The sequence below is a fragment of the Trichomonas vaginalis genome, chromosome III (assembly GCF_026262505.1).
Source record: "Trichomonas vaginalis G3 chromosome III, whole genome shotgun sequence".
Taxonomy (NCBI): domain Eukaryota; phylum Parabasalia; order Trichomonadida; family Trichomonadidae; genus Trichomonas; species Trichomonas vaginalis.
The window spans coordinates 22,035,734-22,060,691 of NC_067205.1; the positions used below are offsets into that span (position 1 = coordinate 22,035,734).

Consider the following 24,958-nt stretch of genomic DNA (forward strand, 5'->3'; position numbering starts at 1 on the left):
TAAGATAACGCTATATCTTATTAGGATATAGAATGAAATTGAATAAGGGATGTAAAAGATCAAGTTGTATATGAAGAAAGTCTTCATTTTTGTAAAAATTCAGATTGAATGACATCAAAAAATCAACTTTTGTAGGGTAATTGTTTAATATTTATAAGATATTATATCAAATAAGTCAAATATTATCTTGTAATAAGTCTGTAAATGAGAAATTAAAAAATTATGAAATTGATAAAAACAAATAGAAATATTTTATACTTATAAATTAGTTATTTTGCTTGTGTAGAAGGTTTTCCTTCCTCATCAATAGCAATACGTCGAAGTTCGTCAAATGAGAAAATGACATCTTCATCTTTTGCGGATTCGACGCGTTGTACGTTCCTATTTCTCTTAGAAATGATCTGCTGCATGTGAGGGAAGTTAACAGGAATCTCTTTGACGTTGTATGCGAAGTATTCTTTGAGTTTTTCAATTTTTCTCTTCAAATTTGCACATTGTTCCTCAGTAAATACCTGCGAGAACTGTATCAAACAGTTAGAAACAATTTCATCGGTCAAAGAACATGTTCTATCGATGAGAAGCTTCATTATATACTTTGATTTGACGTAAGTCTTCGCAACAGTGAAAAATTGTTGAAGAATATTCGATAGATCTGTTGCTGATTGACTTGTCATAGCTTCCAAAGGGTTATTCGTCATGGAAGAAACTAATGGACCGTATAAGAAACAGGAAAGCTGTGAAATCAAAATAGAAATGTGTCCGTCAAGGCTGGCCATGACAGGAACATGAGCAGTAGTATAATATTCAGCTTCTGAAGTTAATAAAATGCCAAAATTGATTAATGAAGATAAAAGTGAAAATAAAGGAACAACTTCGGATCTACGCTTAAGGGTAATGTGAATTGCAGAGAAAAGTGGCATCAAAGCATAAATCAATTGGTCGGATGAAATTTTTGGAGCAGAAAGTAAATTAAACTCAAGAACAGGTGCAATGAGGTCTTGAGAAATATCTTCTGTGAATAAATCTGCGCAAACAATCTTCTGAAATACAATTAAACTGAATTTTGCTGTAAATTGCGCAACCATTGCAGAAACAAGCTTTTTCTTGGAATGTTTCATCATTTCTTTCAATTCTTCTTGCGAATGGTCGATTTCTACAACTTTTTCTGCTGATTGAACATTTTCTGGATTTATTTCTTCTTCTCCTTCATCTGGACGCACCATATGCTTGGTAAGTTTCTTAATACTTGATATGCGTTGAGTGTCTCTTGCTAGTGTTGGTTGTTGTTGCTGTGAAGAAGAATTTGAAGATTTTGGTTCAAAAGTTTTAGTAAATTTGCTAAGAGACGTAACCCTGTTGTCATTTGATTGTACAAAGTTTTCGTGAACTTCATCATAGACACTTTCAGTAAGAGTTTGTGTCAAAGCAAGATTTGTTAAGATATCGTCCTTTGTATTGTTGATAGGAACTGAAGCAAAGAAGTCTATTGGTTTTCCGTGCGGGAAAAATGTAATTGGCAGAACTATAGCTCTGTAATACAATTTTCCTTTTTGATGTTTTCCAAAACGAATCTTTTTGATAGCTAATTTCGATTTATGTTTATCTATATCTTCTAAATCGAGATCAATGCTACCAATCTCAATTTCTGAATCTTGTACGGCGCCAATTACGATATGTATAAGTTTTTGTTTGTTATCTTGCTTGGGATTGTTGAAACAAGCTTCACATTCAAATACTCCGCAATTTGCATTGTCTAAAGTTGCTGTTTTTGATCGAACTTTTTCAGATGAATGTTTAATTCCGAGTGTAACCTTTTGTAATTCAACTGTTATGTATGTTAGTGTATATTGTGAATAAATCATTCGAGGATACTCGATTTTTTGGACATAAAAAATAAAATAAGATGGAACATCCATTTGTAAAATAAATTTTAACAAAATATTTATGTAAAAATATAACAGGCATATTAGTTGTTCTTTTTATGATAATTATTTGGAAAATGGAACTGAAGAACGATGGAAAGACGATAGAATAACCATAAATATTGAGCACACCTAATATCAGTAATAGTTGTTATTGTACTAATTGTAAATTTTTCAAAGGTCAGAAGTTAAAAACAAGGCGATTGAGAGGAATTTCAAATTTGATTTTCAAGAATCATTCAGTAAATATTAATAAAATGCTTTATTGATATATGGACTTAAACCTGTAATCTTCTTCGGTCATTATCTATACTTTGAAAATCTCAAGGGCATTAACTACTGAGAATGCATTAGATGATCTCAACAGATTGATAGTATATGCTGATTTAATATGTTATAGATTGGAACTTCATTCAAATTCTCACCGTCAGGAAAAATTCTTTCAAGATGATGGGTTCTTTAAAAAATTGCTAATAAATATGAACTGCATTAGCTTGTAGTCTATTGATTTGCGTGTAAATGCATGAAACCAAGCCGTAATCCATATCAAAAAAAAATTGTACCGTGCTTTTTTTGATTTGACCAAAATATAAACTAGCCTTACTATAAGTAAAGCTAATATTAAAATTCTATCGGAAGCCGGTTCAATTTTATATAAATTTTTGGGAAATATTTTACAATAGTATATGATTCAGCAATCTTCTGTAAATAAGTTTATCAGAATTTTTAATTTTTTCAATGAAGAAATTTGTGCGAATCGCGCACAATTTTTTATATTTGGTCCAAAATCATTCTAATTATGATCATGGATGTCATAGCAATTTTTGAAATATTGGAATTTTGACGATAATTCGTTATACTTTTTTTTATAAATATAATGATTCCCTTCCAACAACTGGATTCATATTTCCAGTCCAAGGATGGGTTCACGCATTATATGAGTCCCAGAGGTGAAGAGCTTATGAAAATTATTTACGGAGCTCCAAACGATATCTCTGTAGAAGAAGAACCCGTTCAACCACCTTCGCCAAACACATCAATCAAAAGGGCAGCCAAGTATGTTTTGCATGAGAAAGCTAAAAAATTTGTTCCACAAATGGATTCAGCAAAAACAGTTGATCAAGTTTATGCTCATATTGTTACACCAATGATGGAAGAAAGAAATGAGAGAGCTTTTCAACAATCTAAAGAAAAATCTGTACCATTGACAATAGAACCATATCAACAATATTGGTTTACAAGTGAATCTGTTCAAGATGTTCGTAAAGAAATCAGAAATATACAATTAAAAGATAAAGCACCTCTAATTCATATGGAAGAAAAGTTTAATGACGCAATAATGAATGTAATTTGTGTTATGAAACACGAAAAAATGATTGATTGTCAAAAAACACAGAAAAAACTTCGAGAAAGAATGAAATATTTTGTTCATGAAGTTAGAAAATGCAGAGTAGACTTATTCAATCAAATGCTTACCGAAAAAATCATTACATATGAAGATTTAAACAACGTACAAAAGAAAGAATTCATTGCATGGAAGCCACCTGAAAAGAAAGAAAATGAGAATGCTAAAATTCAAATGAAAACCGAAGAAATACGTCATGAGGTCGATGCAAAGCTAATTCAACAAATTAATGCAAGTGTTGAACAATTTCCGCCATCATATAGATTCAGTTATGAACAAAATCAATTAATGACAAAAGAATTACTCGAAACTTTACCTCAAAGATTAAAAACTGCGAGTGAAACGATGAGATCTGAATTATTAGGTGGAAGAGTTGCCAAAACACCTTCAGTACTATCAACAGGAGCAATAGCAACTGTATCCTCTAACAAAACCCATAAGATTCGTATCATGTCCTCTCAATTACCAACAAGAAAACAAAAATTACCGGAAGAGACCAAAAGAGTTTCATTTAAACCGCAGGATATATATCAGGAATACTGGAATTCATCAGATCCACTGGCAGAATTAAGAATGGGGCCTCAAATTAATCCAAGAAAATATTTTACAGAGGTGACCTCTTCTTTAGTTGATCCTGTTGCAGCTTCTGAAGTAACAGAAGCAAAACTGCCGGAAGCATTAACCAAAATTCCTGATGCAACAGAAACATATGTTATTGAGAGCAAAGTTGAGGAAAAAGAAAAGGAAATACCTCAGTTTAATACTACCGAACAGAAGAATAATGAGGAGGTAAGGGAGGTAGACCCTGGAATTAAAGCCGTGATAATCGGAGTTGAAAAATCGGGTCCAAAAACTCATAATGATATGAATTTCTTGCTTAATCAGACTGTCGAAATAACAAATACTAAGCAAGGAGAGAAAATGTTCGATAGATTAAACGCTATTTGGACAAAACTTGGTTTTACTATGGGACAGAAGCTAGAAATGGCTGCAAAATATTCCCAGAATGTTGATGAAAGCCAAAAGCTTTCAGATGCTGTAACTTATTGGGAAAATGCAGAAGATATCATATCAAGATATCAAAATACTTATAGAAGCCTCAAAGATTTCCTCAAGTTCGAAATTGTGCCTCCTATCAATGCAAGACATCCAACTTTGAAGACATTAAGTGATGAATTGAAAATGATCGAAGGAACAATCATTACATTTGCAAACCAAATGAAAGAAATGTATGGCGATGATCTTATCTTGAATCGAAGAAAAATAGTCGATGTTATTCCGTATAGAGAAGAAAAATTAAAGTATTTAATCAAATCTGTTGTAGAATAAAATATGTTTGTAATCATGTTATTGTTAATCAAACTTATCTTTTATAATTCAGTATTTTTTTCTGAGAAATCGAAGAAAAAAAAATGATATTTATCAATTGAATGGTCTTAAATATCTTTGTTCACCATCCAAGGATGTGTACTTTTAAATTAGTTTGGCAAAATATGTCGATAAAATGGAGAAAGTAGTATATGATGAAGGGTTGTGTGACTTTTTTTGTAAACGTAAGAATTCATACAATATTGAACGATTTTGTAAGTAATTTTCATACAATTGATAAAATAAATGTATGATTCTTACGGTTTTTATTCTTACGTTTTTGAATAAATCAAGATTTAAAATGATACAAAATTGTAAGACATTTACACTCAACCCATACATTAAATGTAATAAAAAAAATAAAAGAAGCTATATATATATAGATGATGTCAGATATTCCGCGATTAATTAAACATTGTTTAAATCCTGAATGGAATCAATAAAGTCATAATCAAAGACCTCATAAACGAGAAAAAGAAATTGAAATTAATGATTATTTGAATTTATGATATCAATTATTTGATTTATTCTTTCTTCAATCTCTTCTATTCTTTTTGTTAAATCATCTATTTTCATTAATGAGGTGATTCTTGATTGAGGAATAGATTTCAAACTAACCACTCCTTTTATTTTTGAAATTTTGAATCCATCAACTTTAAACATTTTATTCAATTTACATGTTGTCAATTCTTCAAATAATTTTTTATTATTAGCATAATAGTCATTAAATTCTTCAACAGATGAAAAAATTTTTGTTTCAGTAATTGGTTTAACAACGTTTATTTTTTGTTGAACATTTTCACTTTCATTTATTTTTAAAATCGGTTTCATTTATCATTAAATAAAAATTAGAATATAAGTGATGAAATATATTTTTTAATTAATATTAAATCAGAAATGGCGGCAGGATTCTTTAAAAAATTATGGGAAGGAATTAAGAAAGCTGCGGGTTGGGTTCATCAAAAGATTATTAAACCCATTGCAAACTTTTTGGCACCAGTAGCGAAAACGGCAGGAACTATCATAGGTGGAGTATTAGGTACTAAAGCAGGTAATCCGGCGATGGGAGCACAAGCAGGTAACGCAATTGGTGGAATAGCTGAAGGAATACTTAATAAAATAGGGGTAGATAGTGGAAAAATAAAATAAAATTATTTTTATCTTAGTATCGGTTGTAGTCTTTGATAAACTTTTTCTCCTTTATTTAAAATTTCTCTTATTGGGGCAGCTTTTGGTGTTATTGATTCAGCAACGTCACTAATTGCTTCTTTATTCTTAAATATCCAATTTGCTCCTTTCTTCATTGTTTCCCAAACTTTATGCGCTCCTCTTTTTACTTTATCCCATAATTTTTAAAGAATCCTGCAGCCATAGTTGATTATTTCATTAAAATTAAAAATTCATTTTCATCTTTTAATTTGATTTTTTATTTATAATAAATGACGACTAACTATTTAGTGCCAAACACTAAACCGATTAATGGAAATGTGTTTCATTCATTCGAAAAGATAAATGAAATATTCGCAAAGAATGACGGTAGAAGATATTATAGAGAACTTGAAAGTTCATGCTATGACTCTGATGCTCCATATTTTGATGATAAACAAACTCATTTAAGAATTACAAATCCGGCTCATGATGTGAACCAATTAGGTGACACATATATTAAACGCAAAGTTAAAGCAACTCTAGTTTCAAATAAAGCTTTCACATGTGATGCCGCTTTTAAATGCATGCGTTTATTCGTTGGTTACAAATCATCAAATCAAAGCTTTAAACAATTAGAAGTAGAAACCGAAAGAGGTGATGCCGGTTATCTTCAGATGGATTGCGCCCGTGAATCTTTCGCATTTGCAACATATAAACCAAAATCAGAAAGGAAAGTTAAAAAGTTTGTTCATTCGTTATATAATAATGTTCAAAAATATGATAACTCAGTATGTGGTAAATATATTGACCCTTCAGAAGTTTTCAAGAAAGCAAATGAAGAAGTTGATGTCACTTTTGATATGATTATTCCGGTAAATGATTTGTTAGCATTTCAGGCGTTCGATGATTATCCTAAATCATTTGGTGATATCATTCTTAAATATTATGTTTTCAGGGATACTTTAGTATTTTGTCAGGTTGACCCGTTAAGAGTTGCTGATTTACAAAATTACGTTTATGAAAAGATAACTGATGAAAATTATGAAAAGATTATGAATCATGTTTATAAATATGATCGCAAATTCCAACAAATCGGACTTCCTGCCAAATTAATTACAAGCTTAGCCGCTACATCTGCTGACGCAACAGTTGATGACGTTATTATTTCATGCACAAAGATGGAAGTTTTAGAGGATAAATGCATTACACCAGGATACGGTTTAATTGAAGAATCAGTTAAAGCAATACCACGTTTATTCAGTAAGGAAGATCCATTCATGATTCCAGCTCAACATATTGACGTTCGTTCACTAAATGGAGGTTGCATCACTCCTGAAGGTATCAGCTCAGATTTCTCATACGCTCTTCATAATGTTACAGATGTTGTGTTAACATTTCCGAAGAATGCAATGCAAAGAACAGTTTTAGAAAATCCAATGCTTCGAGGTCTTCAGGTCACTATAGATTCCAGAAACTTCCCCGATCAAGCGATGACCACAGTGGGTGACATATTCTTTACACGTATGCTTCAAGCTTCTGATTTAGATGGAGTGAATGAATGCACGGAAGAATACGAGGACTCATTAACTAGACCACTGAATGATGATAATGGCACGCCATTAGCTAGAACATGGAAAGACCAAACTTCATTCTTATGCACTATTCCAGTTCAACGTGATGGAGCGGGTATATTCTTTGATGGATTAGAAACTTTCAACTCACAAGTTACAGTACAAGTGAAAGCTTATCCAATCATTCAGGGTGAAAATGACACTTACTGTTCAAAGGTGACAAATCCTCCTCAGGTTTGGTTTACTAGGACTACGTATTGGACATGGACACCGGATGAAGGTTTGAAATATCATCCAACAGGTACACCACCACAGTATAGAAGTTCATATGATGAAATATTGATGAATAGAAATGTTTAAAATTATAAATTTATTTTTGATTAAATGGATTTAAATTCTGAAGAATTAGCAGAGTATATAATACATACGTAGATGATATGATTAATGAAGCATTGAGTGATAATAGAAATGCTCTATCTAAGGAAAAATTAATGAAAATTCCATATTCTGAATGTTACTTAAATTCAATCACTGCAGCAATTGGTAAACAAAATAAAGGTAAAACATTAACGATATTAAAACAAATTATCATTATTGCTAACACTTCCCCCATTCACATGTGTTAATTTATATCAACCGTTCAGGTTCACCTTCAGATGATACATTTGAATCTTTAAAGCATTTAATCAAAATTCCAATTATTTATTTATCACAAGAAGAAGCAGAAGATTATTTAAAAAACTTTTTAATGTATAAAGAATTATATAATACAATCAAGAAGCAAGGATTAGAGGATAAAATTATTGATAAACAACGGGATGAATTATTTGAAACACTTTCTATTTCAAATTTTGATAGAGAATTTTTGCATTCACTCATTTTTCTAGATGATGCGTGAAATCAAAACTAATAACTAATGAGAAATCATATTTTAATCAGTTATTAACTCAATGTCGACACATTCAGTGTTCATTCTTTATGGCTGTTCAATATTTCAAAGCATTAAGCACAAACATTAAATCAAATCTGTCACCCTTTTCATTTTCAGTGGTTTTAGTCGTCAACAGTTGAACGTTATGCTTTATCAAGTGAATTTACCAATGAGCATTAATGAACTTTACACACAATATCAGCAATTAGGTGAACATGGAAAAATAATAGTTGATTTAAATAAAGGAAGTGTTAAATTTGATTAACTTTTTATAATTAATTTTTATTTTTTATTTATAATTAAACATGACAGAAATAGCAAATCTTTTACAAGTTCCATTAAAACAAGGGACAAACAAAAGGGGTGCATATAATAGAACCATGAAAGTTCCCGATGGAATGAAAGAATTAGTCCACATTGTTGCCGGTCTTCAAAAAGATGTTAAACAAATGAGAAATGTTTTAACATTACCAGAAGCTCAAGCATATGCCAAACGTCATGGACCAAATTGGGAAGCACGCGAAGCAGACATTACGGGTCCAAATGGAAAACCTGATGGTATAAATGAAGTTTTCGTTACTGATGGTCAAGGTAATATTAAAGTCATAAATGGTTATAAATTAACTATGTCTGATTATCCTAAACGTAAAGCATATAATGAACGTTATCCTATACAATTTGATGAAAATGGAAAAGCTGTTAAACAATACATTGGAGAAGGTGAAAATGGTCCAATTAATTCATACCGTCATAATCCATATTCTTATTTCAATGAAGAATTAAACGCTATTGAAGAAGGACCAAACGGATTACCTCAATATGTTAATCAGTTTGATGGTCAATATGCAAATTTGAGACCTGAAATTTCAGCTAAGAAATTCTTTAAAGTTGCTTTATTCGATCCAGTGTTCAATGAACAGAAAGAAGCAATGAAAGCAGAATTTAAACCAATTCAAGTGGCAAGAATTTCTTCATCTTCACTTTCAGAAGCGTTCAAGGAATTGATAAAGAAACCACTTTATTCTCAACAAGGTTATAACTTTGATTTAATTAAAGAAAGTGATAGACGTAAATTAGAAAAAACAGTCGGTTTTAAGAATGCATGTAATGAAATGATTAAAGATATTGTAAATGATAAAATAAGACTGGAAGAAACTCAAAGCAATATCAATAACATAATTGGTGCAGTTACAAAGAAAGTATAAGCAAACAATGATGAACCTTGGGATATTACCGTAACAACTAAATAAAACTTTAAATATATTTTTCTTTTTTTTATTCAATTATAAATGAGAAGACGTTTCACAAGTCAAAAGAACACAAACGCAAAAGCAGAGATTACGGTTGGTTATAACGTAAATGATGATAAATCACGAATTATTCAAAATGTTAAAGTTAATGTTAGCCCTGAATTAACTCGTGACTTACCGAAAAAGGAGGAGGAGCAAAATAAAGAAGATGGAGACCCAATCATTTTATCTGAACCTGGTAAAGAACCTGTTGAAATTCCCACTTATCCAACATACCCCCCACCTCTTTCATCAAACATCGAGAACCCAGGAATCTACGATTCCAGTCGCAATGCGCCATATAAAATAGACATTAATTCTGAATTAATGAAAATTTACCGTGATATAATATAGGGTGTCCAAAGGTGTGTTTAGCACAAACCTGAATACTGCGAATAGAAATAAACAAGTTACATATATATAAAGTTTATTTAAATATAATAACCATTGGATTCAATCACGCGTTCGCAGCGATCGATCCAGGCTTGAAAGACACGCTTTAAATCATCATGAGAAAATTGCTCAAATTGCTCTCTTACAAAATTTTCAAGATCATCTGGACTCGCGAATTCGCGTCCTTCAGCTCTCTTTTTAGCGTGCCGAATAAATAAAAGTCAGAGGGTGCAATATCAGGTGAATAAATTGGGTTTGGAACAACTTTGACATTGTTTTCCACCAAGTAATTCATTACCTTATGACTTTTGTGAACTCTTGAATTATCAAAATGAATTGCAAACTTTTGTTTTTGTTGTTTGGATTTCTCAAACTCATCAGAATTGATAATTTGAGTAAGAACATTGTCAATTAGATACTGAGCATTCATCGTATTAGGTTTTTGAAGAATATCAATTGCGATGATGCCATTCACGCCCCAAAAAACCGACAACATCATCATTGGTGTGTCAATTTTTTTCTTCGGGAATGTTTGCGGATTTTCATCCTTCGGGATCCACATGATTTTGGCTTCTGTTGCATATTGAAACCAAGACTCGTCCCCAGTTGCTAAAAAGCGAAACTTCTTGGATTGATACGCACCCAATATAGAGAGGAGCTCTTTCGAAGATTGTACTCTAGATTTTTTTTGAACTGAATTAAGGTTGTGCGGAACCCAACGTGTATACGCTAGTTTGTAGTTCAAATAATTGTGCAGATAATAACTGACTGTTGTACGTGGTATCTTTGTCATCTCCTCTATCCTTCTGAGTGATGCTCTTGGGTCTTCATCTAGCGCTTGAAGAATTGCTTTGATTTTTCTTTGATCCGGCGATTTTTTGTCAATTTTTATGATGGGCGCCTTTTTGTTCATGAAGTGATACATACTAACATGATACGTTACAGTGGAATAGCTAGGAGCATCCATACCGAAGCATTTTACCAATGTCTCGTAGATTTTTTTACAGTCTTTGCATTTTTTTGCAAGAGCGAGGATGTTTTCTTTATGATTCATTAAAAAAATGAAAAAAATCCCGCCAAAATTTCCCGCGAAACCGCCTCTTGTCTCAAAATTCATTTTATATCCCGGCATGGCGCCAAAATACAACATACTCATCATATACATATATTCATATTTTTTATTATATATTTATAATCAGCATATATCTCCTTTAATAGTCTCATATAGAGCGCTGTGCTAAACGCACCTTTGGACACCCTATAATTAATAATTATGATTCAATAATAAATTTAATTGACCAATCCGGTTTAATTATTTTACCTTATGAATCATTAATTCACATTATCGCCATTCTTTGTGATGTTCAAGATTCAGACGTTAAGATTCAATTTTTCATAGATGATGAGGTTTCATGCTGCGGAACAGTTGCAAAAATAAATCCTATAAAGGATATTAGCACAATTAAGATATCAAAGAACGGAACAACAACTGAACTTCATTTAACATATAATGATATTTATAATAAAATAGTTGATGAATATAAAATATCACTTGAAAAATTCTTTGTTAAGGCTATTTAATATTCAAGCATTAACATTATCGAATAATAATCCTTTGAATCATAATCAATAATAATTGACCTTTCACCAGTTTCTATCGTTTGTTTTATTTCTTTTTGTTCCCCACTATCTGGATCGGTCATTGTAATTGTTTTTGTTATAGTATCAGCTTTATCTTTAACTTCAATCTTTTTTCCATCGGGATATTTAAACCAAAATTCCAAAAATTCGATATTGTCAATCTGTTCATATTTTAATCTATCAATTGCATTTTTAATACCATCTGAAAATCTTATGAAATGGTCATTATATGGGTTTGATTGAACTAAATTTGAATGAAGTGAAATATAACCCGATGATGAATATGACATCGACTCATATTTTCTGAAAACACTAAAATTTATAACATGAATGAATTTCTTATTCGTTGAATTTATGAATTCTTGAGGTAATCTTATCCTAGTTTTATTTATCACTGGAAAATAACGCTTTACCATATTTTTAATCGTAATAAAAATGTCAATTATCAATATTATTTCGAATAATAGTTGTGAATTAAATTTAACAGTTAGCGGAATTTATAATGTTACTCTCGTTTCTGTGAGTGGTAAATTTAATCCCATTCTTTTAGACCCTTCAGATTATATATCATTTATTAAAGATGACCATGAAAAAACGTATGATATGTATATAAATAATGTGATAACGAAATGGGATATTAACATGATTTTAAGTTATTTAAATGAATCATTTATCGTATGGTATGAAGAAAATTTTAAATCAAAACCTGATAAACTTTTTGAACTTGATGAAATAAATAACCTTATTAAATTCCCGCTGAAAATTAAATTTTGTACTCCTCATCTTCGTTCATTGTTGGGGATATTAAATTTTGAAAAAGATGTTGGGGATGTTTTGTATTCTGACACTGGTTCCAATTTCATTTTAATCAAATGTGATAAAGTTAATACCCCAATGAGATTTTCACATCAAACATTAGACCCTAACTCTTACCCATCAATACAAAACATTTTATCCATCAACTTAAACACATTTTCTTTATCATATCCGTTTCAATTATCCGGGAATTCATTTATTCTTCATTCAAAAGATTTATCAAATATTAAATTTAGAATAACTGACCTATTTGATTGTGATTTAGAATTTATGAATGAAATATTATGGCAATTTCAAATAGAAAAAATAGCTGATGAGATAACGGATTAAATATTTATTTTTAAATCATAATAAATGATTAAACAACAGCAACCACGACAACTTAAGGCCCTTCAAACCATTACATACGCCATATATGCATATAATTCAAAGACGGCAGAACAAACGCAAAGGTTGAAATATGGAGATTTGGAGATAGTATTGAAAAATGACCATTTCGAATTCGTTTGCAAAGGTGGTGCGGTGATATCAAATATAAAAGAAATTTTATTTATGAATTCAAAAATTAAAGGTATAACGGATGATATAACATCAATTCCACCAGAAGAACAAAGATATTATGCATTAAATGCATTTCCCAAAGTTTTGAAGATTGGAAGATTTAATTTAAATGAGGAATTCATAAAAGGTTTCCTAAATGACATAATGAAGAAAGCAGATAAGGAATATGTGGCTAGTGAGTTAGAGAAGAAAGCAGATAAGGAATATGTGGTTAGTGAGTTAGAGGAGAAAGCAGATAAGGAATATGTGGTAAGTGAATTAATGAAGAAGGTGAATAAGGAATATGTTGATGAAAAAGATAATGAAATTAAAGAAATGGTTGAATGGTATTATGAATGGACATCAAAGATTTTAAAAACTAAAGCTGATACAGGATGGGTTTCAGGATGTTTAGACCTTAAAGCGGATAAGGAATATGTTAACGATAAGTTAGAGAAGAAAGCAGATAATGAATATGTGGATAGTGAGTTAGCAAAGAAAGCTAATATATCATTTGTTAATGAAGAAATAAAACAATCAGAGGTCTATTTTACTCCACCATTTTTAAATTTTATGAAATCATCAGATAAAACCTTTGATATAGATTCTTTTGAATGGATATGTTTCGATGGAGTGACCATGTATTTATTTTATATAGGTGGAGTGCTTTATTATTTTAAAACAAATGATTTTAAAAACTATGAATCATTTACTCCATCTGTTTGGAATCCTGATACACGAAAGCCAATCATTAATCCAAGAATTTTATATGTTAAATATAATAACGGTAAATTTATGGGAATGATAACAGTTGGAGATGATTTTTGCCCTTGTTATTCATTCGATTGTATCCAATGGTTCAAATGTAATTTAAATCAAGATGCTAAATTTAAATATCCAAATAATCCTATTAGATGTGTTAATAATAAATGGGTACTAATTTATGAAGTCAATCAAATTTTCATTAGTGAGGATGGGATAAATTATTATATGTTTAGTATGATGTCATCAGATTTGAAAATTGATTATACAAGTAAGTGGTATTACATTAACAGCATGTATTTTATCCTACAAAATGATAAAATTTATAGTTCATCTTCAATACCACAAGGTCAATTTGAACAAATTTTTCAAGCTGATGGAGACATTGAAGCTTTATGTTATGGATCAAATGTTTATGTTCTCGTTTCAGGTGAAATGGTCTATTCATATCCTGTAAGTTATAACAGACATATTTATTTATCACAGGATTTATCAAATTGGGAATTGGTTTATTCATTCACTCCAAAACTTACTCAAAATTATAGATTTACAAATTTATTTTATATTGATGGGTATTTCATTGCTTTAGGATGTGGTGATTTAGTAAATATCAGTAGTGATGGAAGAAACTGGTCTAAAATCACAAAATTTCAAGATGTTAGAAAAGCAATTTTCAAAAATAATACGTTAATATTGATAACAAGACCAGTTTTAAATACTCACCCAGTTTCAATATTATATAATAAATTCAATATTCATAATGGATTAAATACAATTCTTGAGATGATTTACCCCATTGGTTCTATTTATACGTCAATGAATTCAACAAATCCCGCAAATGTTTTAGGCTTTGGTACGTGGAAGCAGATTGTAGATAAATTCCTCTATTGTGCGAACTCTTCAAAGCAAACAGGTGGTTCGAAGAAAATTAAAGAAGCAAACCTTCCACCGCACACTCATACAGGAACTACAAACTTTTCTGGCGACCATAGCCACTCATTAAGAGACCACCCATTATACAACTCAGAATATTATGCTGGCAATGACGTTTTATCTCCAGATTATAACCATTCGGCAAAAAAGACTTTTCGACCAACTGAACCAGGAGGAAATCATGTCCATACTTTCACAACAAATCCAACAGGCTTGGGTAAAGATTACATGCCACCATTTATGACTGTATTCGCATGGTATAGAGTTCAATGAACGCTCGTCGACATAAGATTTTATAAATTGCACATTTGACGTAAATTCATTTCCCCAGTTATTCAATAATTAATTATTTTTGAAGAACTGAAGGTGTCACTATGTCACTCAGTGTCACTCGGTTATTTAACTTCTCTGAAAAAATGAGACAACATGACATTTTGACAACATCACTGGAAATATGTGTTATTGTTAATGTTTACGTTAATGGTTTAAGGTTATTCAATAATTAATTATTTTTGAAGAACTGAAGGTGTCACTATGTCACTCAGTGTCACTCGGTTATTTAACTTCTCTGAAAAAATGAGACAACATGACATTTTGACAACATCACTGGAAATATGATGCGGTCCAAAAATAAAGTTAGTTTTAAAATTATTTTTATTTTTTTATTTTGTATGTAAGAACAGAAATGTCAGTCGAAGCAAAAACATTCACTAACAAATCTAATGGCGAAACATTCACAAAAGGCACTTATAACGGTATTGAAGTCTTACGTAGAGACAAGGATGGTTACATTAATGCAACAAAGATGGCAAGAGAAGCAGGAAAGTTAAACCATTTAAACAGATTTCTCAATAGTGCTAAAATACAGGAAATTCTTGAGTTTTGGATGAACGAATACGGTGGAGCCAAAAGTGGCTCGACCTCAAAACAAGCATTTTATGAGCTTACTAAGGGTGTCATAAATGAATTCAAAGGTATTTACATACATCCTGACCTCGTTCATTTTGTTGCTGAATGGTGCTCTGTAAAGTATGCATTTTATGTCAAAGATATTATGGACTCCATAGACAAGAAAGTTCATGAGAAATTAGATGAAGAAGAACTTGAAGATACAGTAGAGAATGCTAAACCTTTGTTTGAAGAAGAAGTTGGAAAAATGTGCGAAAAACAATTAGAACATGAACGTGAGTTATGTTATGGTTATAGAGATTCTCCATACGAACTAGACCAATGGGAACAAGAAAATTTAAAGAGAGAATTTAGAGAATATGAACTCGCTAAGATAGCATTAGAAGCTGCAGAAAAGAAGTTAAAAGCTTGGGGTTGTTTTGTACAAAAATATTGTGAGTAAATGAACCATTTATTTTTATTGAATTCACCAAAAATAATTTTTAGGGTAGATGGTTAGATCTAACCTCATTTCTAACCTCATGACATTTTGACAACAACACAGGAGGAAGGCAGTTATGAATTATTTTTGAAGAACTGAAGGTGTCACTATGTCACTCAGTGTCACTCGGTTATTTAACTTCTCTGAAAAAATGAGACAACATGACATTTTGACAACATCACTGGAAATATGATGCGGTCCAAAAATAAAGTTAGTTTTAAAATTATTTTTATTTTTTTATTCCTATATAAATGACAGCAACAAACAACAACAGCAACTTTATCGTTTCTGATGAAAAAGTTATTGATCCATTAGTTGAGGAATTAGTTGAGGAATTAGTAGAGAGATTGACGACAAGTATAGACACTTCTCCATGGAAAGATGAGACAAGTTTTAAAATTTTACAATAGCCGTAAACAAAAAGGTTTGGGAAACCACTCCCCCGAAGAAATGAAAAACAACCCTGACTTAGAGAAAGACTATATATTTAATAATTTAGTCAAAAGAGACAAACAAGAAAGAATGCGGGGCTTCAAACTTAAGAAAGGCGACAAAGTAAAAATAGAAATACCTAAACGCGACCCATATGAAATACTATTGACTATGACAACAATGGGAACCCGACAGGTACTCACATTCGTGTTCGTAAAAATAGAAGAAAGTATACAAGAGAATATTATGAAGTTTTAGGCAAACATGGCAAAATGTACACACTGCAAGCAGAAGATAAACTACTATTGTCAGACCTCGTTTCAAAACTTGTCAAAGTTCAAGGTGGTATACTTTCAAAGACAGTTCCTAACAAATATAAGACAACTCCTGACGAATATGCTAAAGAAGTTGAAAATGACGACTAAGCAATTCTATACCATGCGTAAACTGTCATGTAAGGTGGCATGTATTCTTTACTTTGTCCCGTTGTTTGTGTATATCCTGAAACGAAATGTGTATGGTTTCCATCTCCCTGAGTGTCATCCCAGTAACAATTTATAGCAAACTTAACGTCGTCTTTAACATCATATCCTTGACCTTTTGTCATTCCTGACCAATCCCAATATCTATGCTTATGCCAACCTGCTTGAGATGTACTTAAATCTATGTAGTGACTGTGTGCAGGTAAATTTTCACCTGAAATCGTTTTACTTCCACCTGTTTCCTTTGAAGAGTTTGCACAATACAAAAACCTGTCGACTATTTGTTCCCATGCACCAACACCAAACATTACTTGAGGACCTCTTGCTTCCATAGATGTATAAATAGAACCTACTGGGTTCATTAAATCAAACATATGAGATATTATAGGATTGTCTCTTTTGAACTTAAAATATAGTGCAACTATTTCAGGTTTCTTCTGGTTTGTGTCAGAATATTTTTTATAATATAATCTTATGTTTTCAGGGTAGGTAAAGTCTTGACTATAATATTTATTTCTGTCATCTGTATAATAATATACTATTCGCGTTTTTTCTATTGCATTATATCTTTTATATCTATAATATTCTAAATATAATGTTTGCTTTTGTTCATCTACATGTGCGTCAACACCATAGTCATAATAATATGGTGCTGGAGCTGGGTCAGGCAATGTCATATCTGCCATTTCATAAACTCTTAAATATTTCTTTTGTTCGTCTCCATATAAGTTTAAGTAGCAGTTGTTGTCTAATGGAACTTTAACTTGTGTACCATCATTCTTTATATAGCCTACATACATTTCATTGTTATTTTTCGGAATGAGTTTACACCGTGTACCATTTTTTAAGGAGTGTACAAACTCCCATCTAAAATATTTGTTTTCTTCATAGATAGAAAAGTCACCAACAATAGTTTCAATATTTTTCGTTGTTCCTATCAAACTTTGGTATATTTCGTTAACATATTCCTTATCTGCCTTCTTTTCAAGGCTAACGTTTAAGTCTGTTATTTCAGAAGATGTATGTGTATGTCCAACGGCACTTTTATTGTTTAAGGTTTCTTGTAAGTCTGTTATTTCAGATATAGAATGTATATGAGTCTTTTTAGAATATTCGTTTTCAGCTCTTGTCACTTCACTTGACATTTTATTGTCAACATATGTTTTGTCTGCTAGTTCAGGATGAGTATGTTCTTTTGTTGCATAAGCATTGTTAGCTCTTTCTTCTTCTTTTGCTATTGCATCGTCTACATATTCTTTGTCAGCTTTGTTGTCAACATCTGCTTTCAAAAGAAGTTCATTTATAGGTTTCTCGTTTAAAGTTCCTTTTGTTGGATTTATACAGACAGTATGGTTCTTATTGTCTTGAAACAGAAACTCATCTGTCATTGGGTTTAATGTCAGTTTTAAGTTTCCTTCTTTCAATGACTCAGATATCTTAGAATATTTGAAAAGTTTGTTGTGTTCTTATTTAGAGCTTGCATAATGAGTTGTCGGTTGTGTTGTATTTCTCTCATAGACGCTGTTTCATTTGACATTTTTATTCTAGATAAAATATGCTTCCAATAGAAAAAGAAAATTCAAGAGTTGCTACAACTAAACCATTAGATGAACTTTTTACTAATGTCGGTCAAAAGTTTGAGACAGAGACCGTAAAGCATGAAGGCTATCGTTTTGACTACCCATTAAGATGGCTAAGAGACCCATCTGTCACAAAAGCTATTGGCTTTCGTAGAATGAAGTTTGTGTCTGTAGAAGATAAAAGTTTTCCATTTATTGTAAGGTTTCATATAGATTATATATCTGAAGGGAAACGAAAAATGTGGGAAGAAATTGAGCTAATACAAGTTGACCTTTCATCTTCTCTACAGACTGCGTTAAAAAATATAGAAGATAAAATAAATTCATGTTATGCAAAATATGCTGATGAATATGCAAATACCGAGAGCACACTTTATGTGAGAATTGTATATGACAAACAAAATTCACAAGTGTCATTTCAAATCTACGAAAGACAATCCAAGAAAGACGAACAATATATATACAGAATTCACTGCAATGTCATGGTATTATTTGCAAAGAATGTTAAATCAGAAAGTCGAACTTCCTTTAGCAAATATTTACAGTCGATATGCAAGAGATGAACCATATTTATTTAAAGATGTTTTCGACCCAGCTGCTATTATTGTTCATGCTTCATTTTCTGGCGCCCAAACTCTTTCTTATGCTTGGCAAATGACTTTTACGAAAAACCTACAAAGTTATACGAACCACCAAGTGGAAGTATTTCAGACTTTCAAGTATGGTTTACTACAGATGGAAGAAAAAGAATAATTCCATTATACCATGCGTTTTACTTAGAACTTAGTTTCATATACAACTACTATCGAACGGTAAAAATATAATTTTTTAATACGGTTGAGGTGTTGGATTTGGTTGCCAACTAGACTGTGGTGCAGGTTCAGGCTGTTGTATAACAGGAGCTTGTTCTTCTGGTTCAGGGTCTTTAGGTATAATACCAACAAACTGACCTACCCTTTTTACCAAATATTTTTGACTCCGTTCCAAATTCCTCTTCCTACGGTTTTTATTCCATTCCATATACTCTTCCAACTCTTCTGAAGAAGTTTCCAATACTACTGAAGAAACCCATTTTACTATATGTAAAATCTAATGTCCGCCTAGTCTCTTACGTTTCCTGTTGAGTTCCATAGCATTCTTATAACTGGAGCTCATACATTCTGTTTCTCCTCTGGTAGAAAACATATTCTGGGTCAACTCCTGTGTTTGCGTCATCTGCATAAGTTGTTTATATCCCACTTCAGGGTTTGTATAAAACTCTTTCCATCTCATATTTGCATACCATGGTGGCAAACCTAACGCAGCGTCATTTGACATGGAAGTTTGCATTTGTACATCTGTTGGCACTTGACCATAGTTTGCCATTGCAGTTTGTATTCTAACTTCATTTGGAATATTCTCTGGGTTTGGTTGTCCAGGTTGCTGTGCATTCGCTAAGTTCTGTGCGTCCATTTAATATTAGATAAAAATATCTCTTACGAGTACATATACTGAACATTTGCAGGCATTGGTTCATCTTCATATTCTCTATATCTTTCTGCCACGTCAAAGAAATAAATGACACAATGGAAAAAACCTAAAACAAGTAGTCCCATTTCAAACCACATTTACTTACTAATAAAATTTCTTTGTTATGACACTTTCTCCAGTTTATAGAGCCTCTCTCATATTCTATCTTGTCATATATAAACTCATAGTCATGTATGTCCTCTAACCATCTCATGACACTTTCCAACCCACTTTTATCGGATGTAAAGTAAAAGCATGGATGGTTATGTAAACGTCTAAAGTTTCTAAAGAGTCTCTCAAAGTCCAGTCTACTTGGTATTGAAAATCCCATGTGTTATAGAAGGCGGGTCCACTATAAAGAAAACATTTTCCTTGTCTTTATATTTTTCATACAAATCTGTCCAATGACATCTCACAAACTCTATACCCTCAATATATTTTTCTATGTCCTCTTTGAAAACATTTGTATAGTTAGATATAAAACTTTTGACATAAGTGTTTCAATGTCATGAACTCTTATAGAACCACTATATAATAGTCTAGCAGATATACTATCCCAGTCTATATATTCTGCTTGTTTCAAAACCTCTCTCACAATATTTTTCTTACTAATGGTATACGTTCATCTTACCTATAGGTATCTTTTCTTTTAACTCTTTCAATATATTGTTTGTATCTGGTATATGTTTGAGACGGTCCATATAGTTGTCGAAGTCATTGCATATAATCTTTGAGTCTGGGAATATTATATGGCACAAATGGATATATAGAAACTTCCACCGAACAAATCTACAAATGTTAGACCATTCGGTAGTTTCTTAAGTTCTCTCAATATAATATCTTTACATTTACTCTTATTTCCAAAGAACGGTAACGGTGGTTTTGTAAAATTCATTTATATATATATAAAAATGTTTTTTCCTGAAAAGTGACAGAAAAGTGACAAAACATTTACGAAGAAGTCTTGACAAAACATTTTACGAAGAAGTCTTGACAAAACATTTACGATGAAATCATGAAAATTCATGAGGTGAGAAAACAGGTGAGAAAACAGGTGAGATCTCACCTCTTCACCTAAAATATATTTTTGTCTGATTTTACGAAGAAGTCTTGACAAAACATTTACGAAGAAGTCTTGACAAAACATGTACGAAGAAATCTTGACAAATTCAAGAGGGTAGAAAAGAGGTTAGAAAAGAGGTTAGATCTAACCTTCTACCCTAAACATTATTTTTGTCTGATTTTACGAAGAAGTCTTGACAAAACATTTACGAAGAAGAAGTCTTGACAAAACATTTACGAAGAAATCATGACAAATTCATGAGGGTAGAAAAGAGGTTAGAAAACAGGTTAGATCTAACCTTCTACCCTAAACTTTATTTTTGGTCATTTACACTCATTACGAAGAAGTCTTGACAAACCATGAAAACATATATAATTTGTGAAAAGCTCCTGGAAGACCCGTATATAAGAACTTCATTTATACTAAACATCTTCAGGGCTAGAAGGCACGAAGTGCCTGGAAGCCCCACTACCTTTTTTTTTTTTTTTTTTTTTTTTTAGTGCCTAACAATATTTATACGGGCCAAAAAAAATTTGGCTAGAGATTTGGCGAGTTATAAAACTTAGAAAATTGAGAGGGATTTTTATTTTTGAATTTTTTTTGGAAAGTTAAAATTGCGATTAAAAATCGATTTCCGGGAGAACTAAGCATCTCATCATATATTTAACTCGATAGAAATATTAAATAATAGTTGAATAGTATAACAACATGAAATTATGGCTGAATATACAGAAAAAATGAACATATTTGACATTTTTGAAAATTCATACGTTAGATGGTGACAGACTCATAAACTATACTTTAGCTAAGATTGATATATGGTTTCAACAACACATGGTTAAAATCGTAAAAATATTTTAGATTTCAAAAAGATATATATGGTAATATAATGGAACAAAGTCAACAAATAGCATGTTAAATATGTTATAATTAACTTTTTATTAGATCCAATAGTAGATATCGAATGGTTTCCAGCTTTATGGTTAAATATTTTCTTTTCGAGCTTCTCTTTAACTGTTGTATTAAGGTTGTAAATTTTTGATGCTAGAAACTATGGAATCTTCTTTGCTGCTGCATTTTTCTTGAGAGTTCTTGCAATTTCGAATAGATCTGCGCATTGTATGAAATGGAGGCTTTAAAATATCTTGAAAACAGAATAGGACTGCTTTTCCAAAGGAATGCTTACTTGTAAATGAGAGAGTTTCAAAATTGAGTACAAGATTATCATCATAACTTTTGATTTTGCTGCGTAAAAGGAAGACAAGGTATTAACAAATCATTTACTGTTGTTCATCAAAAGAAGAAAACTTTGATAACAACTAATGATGATAAAATCAAGCAATCTTTTAATATTTTAAATTGATAAGACATTCAAAATATTTGAATGGTTTAAAATATTTTCTTTTAATTTCAATAATATATTATCATGATTATATAATCAAATTTAAATTTTTATTCAAAAAGGCAATATTTCAAACTTTTAATTTCAAAAATCTTAATTTTGCAATAAGTGTATTTAATTGTAGCCAATTTAATGATCCTTCGTCATGCTTAGCAATTTGGAACTCATAAATTAATGATTTCTTCAAGTAAAATTCTGCATTATTTCAAAAGTCAATAATTCTCTAGTAACTTTTCTTCAAACCCTAACCATTATATTATATGTATAATGGAGAATAATTGCAAAGAAAGATAGCCGAATTTACTGGGTAGTTCTTGTGATGCGAAATAATTGCAAATTAACACCTAGTTTTAACAGCATCAATCTCTTTTTACTCTCATTTAAATGCATTCGCACACTTTAATTTTGAAATATAAGAGTTTTGGAAATTATCAAATTTATCTGCTCAAATACTATAGATCTTCATAAGTGTTAATAGAATCACCAGCCTTACATATAGTGTTTAATATAATGATGCACATCATACTGGGATTTATTCCTTATTCATCTAGTTATTATAAGATTTACAACCCCATGAAAATTTAAAATTTTGTCAAAAATAGTGAATGTACCTTTGTTCAAGGGTTCAATGGAATCTGACGATTCAGCATGTAATAAACAGAAATTCATCAAAAGTGACAGCTCTCAATTTTTTGACATTTGTAAATTCTAAATTGAATGAGAAAAATGAAATAATACTAAGCATAATACAATATTCTAGATTTAATTATAATTAGGAAAAAGTTAGTTTTGAGAGTACTTTTCATAGGCATATAGAATGAAATCTTCTGAAAAATAATATCACATAAACTCATATTATTTTCTAATAGATAACTATTTTATATAAAAATCAAATTCAATGATCTTAAAAGCGAAGGATAAACCTCAAAATTTACGAATATAATGAGTGGGAATATAATGCTTATCTATCATAAAACCATATGAAATATCAATTTTTGCTTTACGCCTAATTTTTGACGACAATTAGCAAAAAATGTTAAATGTTAACACTCAGTCCATTTGAATATGAAAAATAAAATTGACTTTGATTAAATGTTTTTATTTATCATGCAATTCTTCTTGCGACCAAAGATTTGAATAAAAGTTCAAAAAATAAGATAGCTTAAAAAATAATATACGGTAGTGTTTACTAATAGATGAATAGTATATAAATTCTATTAAAATGGATTTGATCCAAAAAAATATATAAAATTTGATCATAAATAAAATCGTTTTAAATTACTTCTTCATTTAAATTACCCAGATTTGCCTTACTTTTACCATCTCTCTAAAGCTGGGGACACCGCCTATCGTTGGGAGTAGCTATTAAATAGAACCACCAAGGGTATTTTTCGAACTGCCGGTGTAGTGGAAACATCCGACATAATGATTCATTATGCCAAGGTTTGATTCCTATTTAGCCAATTTTTTTCTTTTTTGGATCATGAATTTTTTTTTGGGTCACTATAAGATTTGTTTCATGTTCTAAATCTGCTGCATATGTAATCTATTTTTATTTACCTATTTTTTAAAAATCTATTGGATTGCCAAATTTGAATATATTTAAAATCATAAAAATCCAAAAAACTATAAATATATGTTTTATGCATAGTGCCGATACTCAAATATCAGATTACTTAGATCCATGAATAATATCCCAATTTTTTTTCTAAAAATTAAACTTCAAAACTTCTTGCAATCTTATTCTTAATCAATTGTAAATTTTTAAAACCATTTTTTAAAAATAATTTTGCGTAAATTTTATTCTCATGTTGTTTTAATCGAAATTGATACATTTTCAAAAAAATAATATTGACTTATGAAATTCATTTTTAAGGTGAAATAGTATTGTTTTTATTAAAGTATATGAATAATATATAAAAATTAATGAATAATATAAGCAGATTTTTAGTTTACAAAACAAATATGAGCAATGCAATTTCAAACTTTTGCTGGCAATTTCGATATTGCTCAAGTTTGTAGTATTTGTGATACCTATAACATCGGCTTAATAAAAATTCGATTTTTCTTATGAGTTATTGAGAAAATTTGATTGCAATGAGAAGGATTTCGACGTTTTTGATAAACTAAGAGCTGAGCTTTAGGGGTTCAGTTCATTTATGGCTGTAGTTTGATGCGTAGATCTCTTTTTTTATTGTAAATTCTTTCAGCATGGAGATCGAGAATGAATCTTTTGAGAACTTTATGTGTTTTTACACCCGTAAAGAGGTCCTTCGAGGAAAGATAGTCCAGACTACATGAAGATGTGGGTTAACCAAAAAAATCCGATGGTTTCCCCATATTCATGTAGATCTTCGAAAAAATGAGCACCAAAAAAGCC

The 24,958-nt window shown here is 30.8% G+C and overlaps 5 protein-coding genes and 1 pseudogene across 6 annotated transcripts, besides 4 other annotated features; 4 read left to right on the forward strand and 2 right to left on the reverse strand.

Annotated features, from left to right (window-relative positions):
• Positions 1–264: 264 nt before the first annotated feature.
• On the reverse strand, positions 265–2,008 carry TVAGG3_0741890 (uncharacterized protein; the record flags this gene model as incomplete). Its single annotated transcript, XM_001308542.1, has 1 exon — positions 270–1,916. One exon carries the CDS (start codon positions 1,914–1,916, stop codon positions 270–272), a length of 1,647 nt encoding a protein of 548 aa, XP_001308543.1.
• A 724-nt stretch (positions 2,009–2,732) lies between these two features.
• On the forward strand, positions 2,733–4,671 carry TVAGG3_0741900 (coiled-coil domain-containing protein 87 family; the record flags this gene model as incomplete). Its single annotated transcript, XM_001308543.1, has 1 exon — positions 2,800–4,656. The coding sequence occupies one exon, from the start codon at positions 2,800–2,802 to the stop codon at positions 4,654–4,656; it is 1,857 nt and encodes a 618-aa protein (XP_001308544.1).
• A 2,528-nt stretch (positions 4,672–7,199) lies between these two features.
• Positions 7,200–18,121: a mobile genetic element.
• TVAGG3_0741920 (uncharacterized protein) lies at positions 8,652–9,551 on the forward strand (the record flags this gene model as incomplete). The annotated part of the gene is made up of 1 exon (XM_051244906.1): positions 8,652–9,551. The coding sequence occupies one exon, from the start codon at positions 8,652–8,654 to the stop codon at positions 9,549–9,551; it is 900 nt and encodes a 299-aa protein (XP_051091493.1).
• Positions 9,987–11,289: a mobile genetic element.
• Positions 10,067–11,193, reverse strand: TVAGG3_0741940 (annotated as a pseudogene). Its single transcript has one exon. A coding segment is annotated over exon 1 (1,127 nt).
• TVAGG3_0741950 (keratin-associated protein family) lies at positions 12,840–14,993 on the forward strand (the record flags this gene model as incomplete). Its single annotated transcript, XM_001297562.1, has 1 exon — positions 12,840–14,993. The coding sequence occupies one exon, from the start codon at positions 12,840–12,842 to the stop codon at positions 14,991–14,993; it is 2,154 nt and encodes a 717-aa protein (XP_001297563.1).
• TVAGG3_0741960 (uncharacterized protein) lies at positions 15,406–16,071 on the forward strand (the record flags this gene model as incomplete). The annotated part of the gene is made up of 1 exon (XM_051244907.1): positions 15,406–16,071. The coding sequence occupies one exon, from the start codon at positions 15,406–15,408 to the stop codon at positions 16,069–16,071; it is 666 nt and encodes a 221-aa protein (XP_051091494.1).
• A 3,552-nt stretch (positions 18,122–21,673) lies between the features above and the next one.
• Positions 21,674–23,197: a mobile genetic element.
• A 32-nt stretch (positions 23,198–23,229) lies between these two features.
• Positions 23,230–23,266: a mobile genetic element.
• The last annotated feature ends 1,692 nt before the right edge of the window (positions 23,267–24,958 follow it).